The sequence below is a fragment of the Etheostoma spectabile genome, chromosome 2, assembly GCF_008692095.1.
Source record: "Etheostoma spectabile isolate EspeVRDwgs_2016 chromosome 2, UIUC_Espe_1.0, whole genome shotgun sequence".
NCBI lineage: Eukaryota > Metazoa > Chordata > Actinopteri > Perciformes > Percidae > Etheostoma > Etheostoma spectabile.
In genome coordinates, this window is record NC_045734.1 from 9,459,357 (window position 1) to 9,473,407 (window position 14,051).

Consider the following 14,051-nt stretch of genomic DNA (forward strand, 5'->3'; position numbering starts at 1 on the left):
TTTAAACATTATTTCTGGTCCTTTTGTGTTAAGACCCCTTCTTACTTGGTTTAGTCTAGATGTGTCTGTCTGCTGGCCTCCCTTAGAAAGTGCTATGACAGAGCCTTGGTCACTCCATGACGTTCTCTTTACCTCGTTACCTTTTTCTGACTTACAAAATGCATTTGGTCTGCCATGTTCCTCTTTTTCCTTTACCTTCAGTTAAGGTCGGCACTCAATGCAGACGGTGTCCCCTGGCAGAGGCCTTTGTCCATCCATCCTACTTAGAAGTTATTTACTGTGCAGCCTTCAAACTGTGGTATGGAATCCAGGCTTCATCAGTTCTTGGTGATATCTGGCCGCTCTGCCCTTCCTATTGAGGGGATCTGGGCACGCGATTGCCTAGACCCCGCTCTCGACTGGCATAATGTAATGGTCCAACATTCCAGAAGTATCTCGCAATCCAGATCATCAGCAGATTCACTACAATTTCATACAAAGGACACATCTCACTCCCGTGAAAATGGGGGCCCTTTATGCACTTTCTGCCCAATTAAAGCACATTTCTTCAAATGTTCTGGTCAGTTCTGGAACAATATCGCATCCAAAATTTCCACCTTGATTACTGTTACTGTGCCTATTACTGTCAATGTTTTGATTATGAATTATCTGTCAGCCTTTCAGCTTTTTAAAGCTCAAAAACGTGCTGTGTTTGCTGGACTTACAGCTGCTAAGAGGATGATTGCAACCCGTTGGAAGCCACTTCATGACTTATCTGTTCATTCATGATTCCTGTCTTTTTTTGATGTCACATACTTAAAGTCAATACTGAAGCTTTTTCTTTTGTTTGCGTGTGATTGGTCCCTTGTCTTGTGTGTGTGTGTGTGTGTGTGTGTGTGTGTGTGTGTGTGTGTGTGTGTGTGTGTGTGTGTGTGTGTGTGTGTGTGTGTGTGTGTGTGTGTGTGTATGTGTGTGTGTGTGTGTGTGTCTGTGTCTGTTTTTTCTCTGCACGTGTTGTTTTGTCTCTCTCCCTCCCGTTTTTCCTCTCTGTGGTTTTTGTGGCTGTTTGTGAATATTGTGTTTGCATTGTTGTTTTTCTGAATATAACAAAATCAATTTTTTTTAGAAGTGTTGGTTATTCTTTAATTTTAGAGAGACCCAGGCTAACTTTTCCCACTTGCTTCCAGTCTTTGTGCTTAGCAAGGCTAATTGACTTTAACAATCTTCTTAACTCTCATTAAGAATGTGAATATGTGTACCTGTAACTATCCCTTTAAACTGATTTAAGCAGATTTCGAGTTTTGTCATTTGCTGTTTTAGACCGAAATAATGAACCAAGCAAGACTGACCAAAAGTCATTTTCCGATATACGCTGCAGTGGAATGTATGTGCGTGTGTGTCTGTGCTCTCCATAATGTGTGCAAGACCCCAACCTCTTCGCCAGTGGTGTGTGATAAACTGTTTGGCCCACACAGCGCAGCAGAACGGGCCGTGCCTGTACAGATAACAAGACGGCAGGCATCTGGCAGAGTTCACTGGCCTGGACACACAGACACGCGGACAGAGAGCTGATGCAAGCTATGGCCCCACTTCAGTCAGAGGAAACCACATCTTTGCAAGCAGAGAAAAACCAACTGTGCTTTCCTTTCTTTTCCTTTCTCGTAGGGCGGGAAAGTTCTGGAAGGAAGTCAGTGTTTGAAGTGAAAATCTGTGGAAGGACATGGTCATCTGAAAACCGTTCCAGGCCGTTTAGAACTGGACTAGTTTTCTCTGCTACAGTGGTCAGGTGCCTGGGAGCATCAGTGGACCTTCGTGGTCCTTTTTTGGCATTGCTTGATCTCTTTGGTTGACGTACATTCTGACAGAGACACAAACAAACAAGCACACTATTTGACCTCAGTGTCAGCACTAGTGTTAGCAGTGAGGCTGCGGCGGATGTCCCTCTGTTGACTTGGAGTGATGTAAGCTTGTGATGAGCCCTGCAGATTAAGAGTGAAGGCAAACAAAGGCCCCTGCCAAGATGAGCCACAGTGTATACAGATTAATATAACAATACAGCCACACGAGCGCTGCCGTAAACCGTTTGCATAACTCTTTTTAATGTGTTTCGGAAAATTTCCTTGCTTTGCTTTGAGGGGATACCCCCACATGGAAACTTATACCTAGGTGGTCCATTCCAGCCGACATCAGATGTTTACCTAGCCCGGCTGAGGATCACAGAGAGGGGAAGCAGACAAAGAGCGATGTGTTGTCTTTGACATTGACTCGCACATTCATATAGATCAGACACAAACATGCAGCAATATGTAATATATGCAAAGTCACACATGTACCTTTAAGGACCTTCGTGCTACTGCACATACATTCACAGTAGCACACATTTCACTCATTCTCAGAATTTTTTGTTTTTGTTTTTTTCCTCCCTCAGAAAAGAACCCCACAAGTAAACAACAATACTTCATTTCTTAAACTGGGGTGCAGATTGTAATTTGAATAAATCTGATGCTCATCATCTTTATCATTATGTGGTCACAATTAACGAACAAAGGTATAAAGAATTGGTTTAGCAAGATTTATTTAAAGAGCAAAACTACATGTTAAGTGCAAGATGAACAGATTTTAACAGGGAAGAAAAGAACAACCAAAACAGGTGAACTCATTAAAAGTACAGATATGAGAAGCCTGTCTTTCTTTTGACTTCATTGTCAACATAGCAGGAAAGCCTTGTATCTTTTTATGTTTTTTGTAATTAACACTTTAAACCCTTCTTTCAATTTGTCTATCCTGACAAAAGGTTAGATCTACACAAACATGCAAAAATAAGTAATAAACAGGAACGGACTGTTGGGATGATGTGTGGGCATTTAGAAACTGACACACCACACACATGCACACACACTGATACACACAAGCGACTGATGTTCTCTCTCATAATCTTCTCCTTTGAATTGTGTGGGGTATTATCTATCATGGTTGCATTTAGCTTCTTCTGCAGTACAAGACATCACACTCGCCTCAATTTTGAACCACCATCCCTCACCCCCGTCAGTCTTACCTGTCCCAACACTCAGTGCTGTTCTCAGCCCTCTGTGGGGGTTTAGCATGTGCTAACATGACAGATTGAGCCCCAGTGGGAACCTTAATTGCATCATTTCATGGATGCGAGTCAGTGCTGTGGTCCGGGAGAGTAAACAAGCTCAGAATCCAGGAGCAGAGACAGAGAGAAGAAGGAGGAGAATGAAGGACAGAGGGGGAGTGATGGAATGAAGGGTGGATGGAGAGATGACCAGAGTGGAGCATAAGCATGAATACGAGAGCTGAAATAATGAAGAAAAGACGGAACGTTCATAATGGGAAATTGGTGTAAATAACTGAGATATTGAGATGAATTAAAGAAGTGTGAAATTTGAGATAGAGGAGGTGTGAAGACAGCAAAAAAAATCTTAGCTCAGTAACAAAAAACAACAAAAAGCAACAGCCGCAGAAAACCACCCAAATCTCCTCCAAGGTGGTCAATGAGTGAAGTTTGTTTTGTTATGTGATAAGCCGAGAGTTAGGTGAGGCAGAAGGAAAATGCAGCAGCAGCAGGAGGCTGGTCGGAAAGTGTGTCTTCATTAGTAAGTGATCGGGGCAAGGGAATATAAGATTTCAGCTGCTCCGGCGATCGTTTCAGCAGTAGTACTCATTGATTCAGCCCAGAGTAAACACATGAAGTCACAGAATACACTACGCAATTAGGGGTGTGACAACACCAGATATACAACCGGGGGATTGACATGCACACACATGTACACATGCAGGTACTGACTCACTGAAACATCCACCACACATGTTTACACAGTCCAGATCCAATATTCTTACATAAATCAATATGTTGGAACCTGGAGGGGCCCGGATTTCTATTCAAAATCACAGGAGACCAGTGCCAATGTGGACAAACACAGATGTTAATACACAACATGATTCAACGTTGCTCGCCCCAGCTAGGTTTCTTCCTCGACAAGACACATGACTTCATATATTATCATCAAAGTGAGCCAAACGCTGCACAACAACATGCTGTACATTCAACAGGGATTTTGTGGTATGGTGGTTAAGTGGTAATGTACAGTTAGATCACAATGGAAACAGTTATTCATGGTGCAGGGAGAGTCAAACGAGACTCAAAGGAATGTCACAATCGTGGTAAATATAATAATATTTGGAGGCGTTTCCAGAAAGGTGTCATGGGGGGGACATGGGTTGTATCAAAAAAATCAAGTAATTGGAGTCAGCAGTTAGAATAATGGATTATAATGTGGGCTTGATAAGAAAACAGTGCCAGACATGAGGTTAAAATTGGGAACACATTTTCTTTGTTTAGGAAGTTAAAGAAATAGCCTTAAAGCTTTAGTGCATAACCTTTTGATATTAATGAACGTCCGTTACATTCAAGACATTGTTAAATGAGTTGCTACAAAGCTAATTAAAACTATCAGCTCCACACAACTCCATCTGTATTTCTCAGTATGGCTGTGTTCAAAAGATTGTGTCGTCCGGCAAATTTCGCGCACAAAAAAAAGAAGATAATTACCTCTTTTGTTTTTTTTATCCGCCATGTCCTCCTTAGCTACTAGCAACTGTGTGGAGAAGGGGTGTGCGATCACGGGAGACTTGTTTGTGGACAAGCTGGCAGTTTTGTCAAATTCCTCATTAGGGGGCGACAGAAACTACGAACTATAGATTTAAAACAAGGTGGTCTGCATTTCTAATAAGTTAGTTCTAGACTTTTCTTTTTTCCACTGCATCAGTCACCTGCAGGGCCACTGTGTTACTGTATGTTTTACCTCCATGTGCACAAAGGAGATTGTGCTCATAAACATCAAAGTCACAAGGGCACTAATGCAAATTTTTAGAGAATACTGTTGAGCTTACAGTCATTTCAGTTCCTGGATAGACCTACCATTAAAAAAATGTGCTAATACTGGTGGGTAAACATCAACTCAGTACTCAGCAAGTCATAGTGAAAATGTAAAAGAAAAAGAAAAACATTGCCTACACAATGACCTCACAATCTTGCAAAAGGCTACTAATAAAAGGAGCATTCACGTTAAGGGAAACTTGCATAACAATAACAAATAACAATGAAAATAAGATCCAAATAGTAACAAACCAGAATTACCCTTAAAGTGTAGAAAAGTGGAGTGCCTGCTCTGCGGTGTGCATCCTTTATAATTGAGGGGTTTAACACTGACCTGTGTGCACAGATTAAACAGTCTACATAATAATCTGTATGATAGTTTGCATCATTGGCTGCATGACTTAATAGATTCAGCTGTAATTGTTTTGCACATATCCTAAACTCAGATCACTCTTTGTGTGTGTCTATTATTTTTTTCTGTGCTTGATTGCTATGACATGATTGAGTTATAGTCCCTAAAAGCAGCCATTGCATATCACTGTATCTCCTACAGGACGTACTGTAGTAGTATGTTACTACAGCATAAAAACACAAGTAAATACAGCACAATGAATTGTTCTCGTTTGTCTGGATGAGCAGAAACAGAATGGCATGTCTCTTTTTAATCACGGTGCTATTGTTTTTTTTTCCTGTTTTTGTCCTGTCTCCTCCTGTTACCCTATAAGTATTGCTTGTGCCGACTCTTTCACTCATGTATACAATATTACAGCATGCACTTCCAGCCATCTCAGTCCTACAAATATTTAGTATACAGGCTGCTCATGTTTATTCAAAGTACTGGGTTACACTGTTTGGGAAAGATAGCCAGACAAGGGCCCTTTGGGAAGGAAAAAGAAAACTATTCCAAATGAAAAGGGATGATTCATGCCACAGATAGTGTATAAACTCAAATATATGCTGGACCTCGCAGCACTATTGGACAGTTCCACTTTATGCAATTCTGATTGGATCTGAACAGTGCATAGACAACTTAGTTGTGCATTACTCTAAATGTGGCAGTGTGTGCACTTGTGTGTATGTGTGAGTGAGACCAGAGTGAGGTGGGTGGTCTCCACTTGCTATCATTATACAACACAAGCCTCATTGGTATTTTGAGAAGGAAATTAATATTGCCATTAGCAGTGGCTCTTGCGTGTGTGCCTCCATGCATGAATGTGTTTTGCGTACTTCCGAAAAAAAGAGGGAGAATTTCCACTTCAAATGAGGAATTTTTCAGGCTGAACATTGAGCGATGCCATGACGCTGCATGACAACATAGCAGCCATCTCAGCTCTCTCCTCGCTGTCAACTCTGCAGGCTGCTTTTCCATTTAAGCAGTAAAAGGAAAACCCTGGGCCTGTTGCCACATTGGCCCTAGTTTAACTTAAACATTTTCTCAACATCCTTCTCTTTACTCTTTTTACCTGGCTGGAGGACAAAACATCAGTGGAAATGTTGCAGCTGACTTACCAGAAATGAGAGAAATCCCAGTATGGGGCCATGACAACAAACAGGGTTGTTATACATTAAGTTACCACCCCATAATGACAGATAATGTCTAGACTAAGATCTTAGGTAACACTTTATTTTAAGGGCTGTCATTTCTCAATAACAAGTTTGAAGTGAATCTTGTTTGTATGCCATTTTTTATATAGTTACCACAAAGTGAGAGTATAGACAGACAGGGGAGAAAGTATGTGTCCAACAACGGTCCCCAGACAATAAAGAAATCTCATATCTTACATCTGTGTGATAAATGACGCTACAGCTAGCACAGGTTAGCTTAGTTATGCTCAAAATGACTGCAAACAGGGGGCAACAGGTAGCTTTTCTCTGTCAAAAAGTTTTAAAAAAATCCACTTACAGCAAATCTAAAGCTTGCTAATGGACAAGTGATATTATACAGAAGTAGTATACTATAATCCGTACATAAACCCAGAGTGTGAAAATGACAAGTTGTGGTTTTACAGGTGTATTATTTCTTCGCTGGTAGCAATTACTTCCTGGAGGATGACGACAACAAGCAGTAAACAAAAACAAAACAAGATAATGCGTGTTAATTAGTGAGCTTGGTGGGGAAATTGTTTTTCATTTTTAACCTTTGGACAGAGCCAGAATAACGCTCACCCCAGTGAAGACTTTAAAGTTTGCAAAGATCCATTAATAATTAATAAATATTTACTTTGGTAAAATTAAGCTTTTTCCAAGGAAATTTCTACTTTTTCAGTAATTAAACTTAATGTCCTAGGACATTATTAGGAACACATTGCCATACATTACAGATTACCAAAAACAAAAGAGAGACACTTGTTTCAGACATGCTATAAATTTTAATAGACATATTGATATTTCTGTAGAGAAACAAAGTTATCCCTAGTTTTATTTACAATACAGGAATAAAAAAATTGTCACATACAGTACAATGGTAAAAACAACATAGAAGAACTTAAATAATTATTTTATTTGTGTAACTACTTAAATAATGAAAATGGTTATTCTATTCACACCACGCCGTCTCAGCAGCTACAATGCAACTTTCACATTAAGTGCTAAAAATTTTTATAATTTTCCATTTTACAGCATGAATTCCATTTTGACCAGGTAGAGTTGATTTATTTGAGAAAACACAAGCGAAGTGGGAGATGAAGAACAAATCTTTTACAGATACTGAACTTCAATTAAACATGATACTTGTATTTCAAAATAAAAGTTGGGGGAAAGGTCAAAACTGCAACTGTTTGTCTTGAAAACACAATAACAGAGTTCTGTCAGAACCCCTTTTATGGAATTTAAATGATAAAAGATCAAATGTGAAGTCCTTAATAAGATAGTTTAGGCATGCATGCACATGTGCTGCATCTGTATAAACTTCTGTCTGGCATCTGAAAAAACACAACACATTATTGTGGCTCCAGACAATCCCCGTCTGAGTTTTCTGACTACATGTAGGAGTCAGATGTTCATTAGAGTGTAACGTTCAATCGACATTATCTCCATTAGACAGATCCTTAGGTTAATCTTAAATCTGCTCACTACAGATAAGATCTGCATGTGACTGTGAACTGCTTCCACAGGGACTTGGTGGCCTGATGAGATGTTTGATCATCCTATCACAGAGACACATTTCTGACAGTGGTAATGAAACCACAAGTTAAGTAAAAGAATTAGATGGACTCAGCCAACTGCACCGAATAACTATTTGCAGGCACAGACATGCATTAATTTTGCAGTGGGGGGAAAAAAAGTAGAAAAGATTCTTGTCCTCACGTGTCTTTCTTAACAGACGAAAGAAAAAGCTGCATATGTATGTACAAGAACATGAAATGACATGAACTGACAAGCTTAGTGTAAAACTGCTTTCTATAAACACCATTCTCTCCCATATATTATTACGCTTAAAAAAATAAACCCTCCTCTATGATAATAATAGTAATGCTATAGTTTTTTTTTGTTGCAATACTAAGTAGTACTTATGTAAAATCTATTGGAAATATACATCACTGCTCTACTGTATGTTTTCTCTTTGTAGTTTTGAGTTTGGATTCAGTGTCAAGTGTGTGACGCAATGAAAAGAGTTTGTTAAGCCATACCATAGTGTGGCGGGTACTGTGTGTGTGAACTACTCTCATTGCGCTTTTAATAAATGTTTAAATTCATTTTGAATAATAAAGTGAATGAAACAAAAACATGAATACAGTGCATGGGAGCCAAAAACTCTGTTCAGATTGTATGAAACTGGCTTTGACAAAATGTTCTCACTCAGTCGTTCCTATTTCTGTGTGTCGGTGACAGTCCTCTGTTGTAGATCCATTCCGTACATTGATAGCAAGTGAGTGTTATAAAACAAAGTATACACACTGTATACTGGTATAGCTTTTTATGACAATGTGGCCTCAAACTAAACATCATTGATGAGACGACATGGTTCATCCCTTTTGTATTAGGGCCTTTAGAATATTAAAGAACAAAGCACAGGGACCCAGGACTCACATTGACTTCAGAGGTGCAGATTGTTCCTTCCCAAAGTCTCTGTATGTAGACATTTTTTTGCTGGTTTTGAAATGGACCATGATGTGCACAAATTGGATCTTGAGCCAAGGTGCTCCTTACAATTTTGAATCCTTAAAGAACCCCTGAACAATCAACTGTCTCCGCTGGACTGCGTCAAACTCCATTTATGGGGGGGGGGGGGGCAACAGATAAGTACGGCAACAGATAGCCCCTGAAAAGATCCAAAGTCTTGGGTTAAACTGGACTGTTCCTGTGGAGTTACTTTATCTGTGGAGTCAGCCGTGTGCGAGCATTTTCTGAACGAGAGAGGGAATGTCTTAGTGGAACTTCCGTAACTTGGCCATGCTTATTAATCATCTCCTCTGCTGTCTGCGGGACTCTCGGAAGTGTGAACACAGCTTGGCTGCCAGGCCTGGTGCTCAAAAGCAAGTAGCTTATAGGTGAAAGAGGAAGAGTTTGGTATAGCGATGAGGATGAAAAGCAGTCTGAAGTGGATCCTGTGTGGTGTGTGTGTGTGTGTGTGTGTGTGTGTGTGTGTGTGTGTGTGTGTGTGTACATGCCTGTGTGGTTATGAGGGAGATTAAGAGGCCATATTAGGGACACCTCGTTAGAGTCTGCTGGTGGTGGTAGGTAGATTTGTGTCAACTTGAGGATGACAGCACCCCTATACGATATAACTGGTCAGGTCTAGGAGGTATGAGGTCATGTCAATGATGTGGTCCAGGATGCCGTCTTTCTCCTGGTCATTGGGCATGCCCCGCTCACTCTTCTCACACTGGGCCCCAGAGTAGCCGCTCTTACACAGGCACTTGTCGGGCTCCATACACACTCCTCCATTTCGGCAGGCTGGTTCACACTTGGCTACGGCCACAGAGAGAGCAGAAGACAGAGTGGTCAAAAGTAAAGTAAGAAAAGATGAGAAGGAACAGAAGCTGCTGTTCTGTTTTATTAAAAATTCAAGTCACAAAAGACCAAATGGGTTTTTGAATATTAATACATGTGTCAGGCCTACTGTGCCTCATTTGCACATCTGGACAGGAACAATACAAGGATGTTTGTCCAGATGATTCTACTCTAAAAGCTGAAAATCTACTAAAAGGCACTCACCAACTCTGCAGAAAGGTCCCTCCCAGCCGGGGCTGCAGCAGCACTTCCCAGTTGGAGTGCAGTGTCCATTCTTACAGTGTCTGGAGCAAGCCGTCATCAGTAGCTCTGGAGGCTCCACCTGGCGCTGGCACTCCTTCGGGGCATGAGGCCTGCAACAAAGGAGGGAAAGTCAATATGTAGGAGACACAAACGTCACACGGCAAGCTAATGAAAGATAGAATGTAGAGCTAGGCACATTCAATTAGAGTCGACCGTTCTCATTGCACCGAGTCTATGTACTGAGACGTCTAGATCTTCGTCTACTAGCTCTCCCCAACTGAGCTGATTGGTTTCCATACTGCACACAAACATAGGGGTGCAGGGGGGGGGAGAGAATCGATACAGCATCATGTGGCAATATTTTCTGTGATAATACTGTATAGATACACAAAAGCCAAGTATTGATCTTTGATTATATATGTGTTGGTCAGTTTGTCTGCTTGACAATCCCACTTTGCAGCAATAAAATTGAGGTGAGATGAAAAATAAAGAAATGTAACTTTTTAGATATAACAAAAGATGAAAAAGTTTCGTTTTGGGGACATATTTTGAAATTGGGAATGAATAATAAAATTGCAATATATCGCAGAATATTGCAATCTGTTTAAAATCGCAATAACATTGTATTATAACATAAGTATTGTGATGATATTGTATCGTGAGGCCTCTGGTGATACCCACCCCTACCAAATAGTGGAGATATAATAACAGAATCCTAATAATACTTAGATCAGTAAATCCCAACTCCTTTATTTGGGACCTAAAATAAGGTTCGTCATATTATTCTAGCAGTCTATTTGGCAATGAATACAAAAAAGCAGGTTAAAGGTTGAACTTACATCCAATAATAATGATAATGTAAGAATGGTGCACATTAGCTCTTAAGTCACACCACTCCATTCAATTTTGAATCCTTAAAGAACCCCTGAACAACTGTCTCTGCTTTGGCAACAGATGCATCCAATAATAATGAGTGGACTGGAAATAATTATAGATGTAAACATGGTGATATTGATTTAACAAAGGCCAACAAAGTGCGGTGTAAAGGTGTGTAGTTATACTGTGACTCCATATTGGATGATTTGATGTCATGAGATATGTTGTTTCAATTCTGCCCACTTTTTCAGATTTTTGGCCAGTTACGCTACATGGCCAATCAACTCTGTATTTACTTTGTGCTCAGCTGCTGTGCCAAGTGTAGAAATTGGCAAGGTTGTTATGTCCAAAACAGAAATGACTTTCACGAGTCGTTTGATTGAACTAGTGATGGATGATTTCCTTCGTCTTATTTCTACTTTTAGGCACACTACGGTAAATTAGTCTGTTTAGAAGAGCCTTTCAGTGAGAAGTCACACCCACCATCCCACATCAGCTCTTATTTTCCAGATCACCACAGTTCCGCGAAGTTTCGTGCAAAATCAATCTAAAAAAAAAAAAAAATTGCCTGCTAACAGACAAACAAACTGGGCAAAACCAAAAACTCATCCAACTCGTATTGGCTGAGGTACACAGTAATACAAAACTATGATTCTTGGCAGTACTGTATGAAACATGTTCTATTTAAACAACATTTGATTTTGCTGTATAGTGATAGCTTTAGCCATTTGTTTCCAGAAAAGCTTTTTTATTTGGGGGGGATTATTTTTGGGCAATTTTTGGCCTTTTTTATAGGACTGCAATAGACATGAAAGGGGAGAGAGAGAGGGGGAATGACATGCAGCAAAGGACCACAGGTCAAAGTCGAATCCCCAATCCGCAGAGTCGAGGAGCAAACCTCCACATATGTGCACGTGCTCTACCAGGTGAGTACACCAGGCACTAGAAAAGCTATTTTTGAATGTTACAAGGAAGGATCAACAAATCTGTCATCATATGTTATGCCTATGATCTCAAATGATAGTTGATATGTAACTTAAGTGATGAACTTAACATTTAAAGTGATGCACATTAGGACATACTGTTTGTTTTAACCCCTGTAGCTAGTTAAAAATTTTATGTACAGTATATGCCAATACATTTTCCAAGGATTTCTTTTCTGTATATTGTCATATCATAGCAAGTCAATTGTCAATCTATAGTCTAAGCTGGATTTGAACTATCAGGAGGAACAATAAAAGTGTTGAGTGTGGCGCTTTCATTGTTCTGATTTATGTTTTCCTGAAATAGAACAAAACAACACATAGGGTTAACACAGGGCTCCCACAGATATAAACATGATTTGGAAAATGCAGAAACCCACAAACACAAACATCTCCACACCATATGAGTGAAGTCTGAACACCAAAAAGACATATTGTGATCATTCCATATAAAGACAAACATCCAGGCACGCACATCAGCAAATGGGCTGAAACAGAATTATTTTATATCACGCTCTACAAATCTGGAAATGATACAGCTAGTGCGTAATCAAGTTCAAATGTGAAGCGTCTGTTAGCGCCTGTTGACCACAATCTCACACAAATTTGTCTGTGTGTGCATTTGTAAGAGAGGGATAACTACTGATCTGAGAACACTTGGTTTGTCCTGATGTAAAAAGCTAATGAGGCAACACAATTTGCTCGCCCGGACACAACACAACACAACACAACATGCACACGCACACGCACAGTTGCACACGCACAGTTGCACACGCTTGGCAACTGGACTTCTGTGGACTCATGCTGCCAGGTATGGGAGCTTAAATGCATCAGTAGTTAGGTCGGTGTGTGTGAGTGTGTATATATGCAATACTTATGGGAGAACAGATCTTGTCAATCATGGCTGGAAAGAAATTGGTCCATCACCAGTAGAAACCAAAACTAGATGGACTTCAGGATCTACAACCAGGTTGATCATTTTGTATATTAATCTGAAATCAGCAATGTTCTGAATTTACTGTGTTACATCCATCTGGTTGAGCTGAGCTACTGTGTATCAATCATAGATGATGTTAGTATTCTGTTGTAAGGGCCATTTTGATCATTCAGTTGTCGGATTAATTAAAGTGACAACTGTATTTTTTCATTGTGCAAGTGTTTATTTTCTAGTTTGAAAAATGTGTTGCATTTGTTCCGACAGACACACTGACTGCCCTGTGACAATACTGTGACTATGTGTGTGTGTGTGTCTTAAAGTTGCTTTAAATTTGAAGGATGGAGGGCGGAGGGGTTGATTCCCATGCTCCCATCAGCACCCAATTCCAGACTCCATCCGTGCTGGCTTTTGTTGTTGCAGGCTGTATGCAGTTAAAAAAGAGCGAAGGAGGGAAGCAAACAGAAAGAGAGGCAAAGAGAGAAAGAGTAAGAGTCCCTGGAGGATTCGGGGGTCTGTAGCTAACACTGTTAATAGTAGACAGGGGTCAGCAGCGCTACTAAACAGTCTGTACGACTGCCAGGGTGGCTGTGAAAACAGCACCTGCTGGTAGCGCCACTTGACAAAGGCAGCTGGGTCAACAGCCACTGTGGGAATTTATCAACTTTGGGAGGGGTGGTGTATGTGAGAGCAAGGGAGTGGGAGAAGGGCGACAGTGTGCACACATGAGGTAGTTACATGGACCAAAGAGATGACAATGATGATGATGATGATGATGACAAAAATTTGAAATAAAATGCAGATCATGTCACAATTAGAATAAAAAGTCAGTGGAAAGTGAGAAAGGCATACTAGTGTACTACTGTATGGCTGCGAAGAAAAGCCAGGAAACCAGAAACTCAAAACTGGCCTCCCTTTTACCCTTACGTCAGATGAAGCTGAACATCAACATATCTTAACATTGACATCCATTTAGGTCTGCGCCGTCAGTTCAATGTGGATGCTGTGCCTCAGATTTGTTTCTGATCTGTGTGATTATTGTGTGTGAGTGTGTGTGTTTAGCTTGTTGGCTCACAGGGCCTGTTTGATTGACATGAGGTATATGTGAGAAAAGGGCTGTGGAGTGGTGTACATTGTGAGCTCTAACAATGGCTTAATCAAACGGCCCAGTGTGGTCTCTTTT

The 14,051-nt window shown here is 40.4% G+C and overlaps 1 protein-coding gene across 3 annotated transcripts in view; it reads right to left on the bottom strand.

The window, feature by feature from the left end:
* Nucleotides 1–7,233: 7,233 nt before the first annotated feature.
* hhip (hedgehog interacting protein) overlaps nt 7,234–14,051 on the bottom strand; it is a 32,848-nt gene continuing 26,030 nt past the window's right edge. For all 3 annotated transcript variants that reach the window (XM_032538611.1, XM_032538619.1, XM_032538623.1), the window contains exons 12-13: nt 10,037–10,185; nt 7,234–9,790 (exon numbers count right to left, since the gene is read on the bottom strand). In XM_032538611.1, coding sequence (XP_032394502.1) covers nt 9,594–9,790; nt 10,037–10,185 — 346 coding nt within the window. In that variant the 3' untranslated portion in view covers nt 7,234–9,593. The remainder of the gene's footprint in view (nt 9,791–10,036; nt 10,186–14,051) is intronic.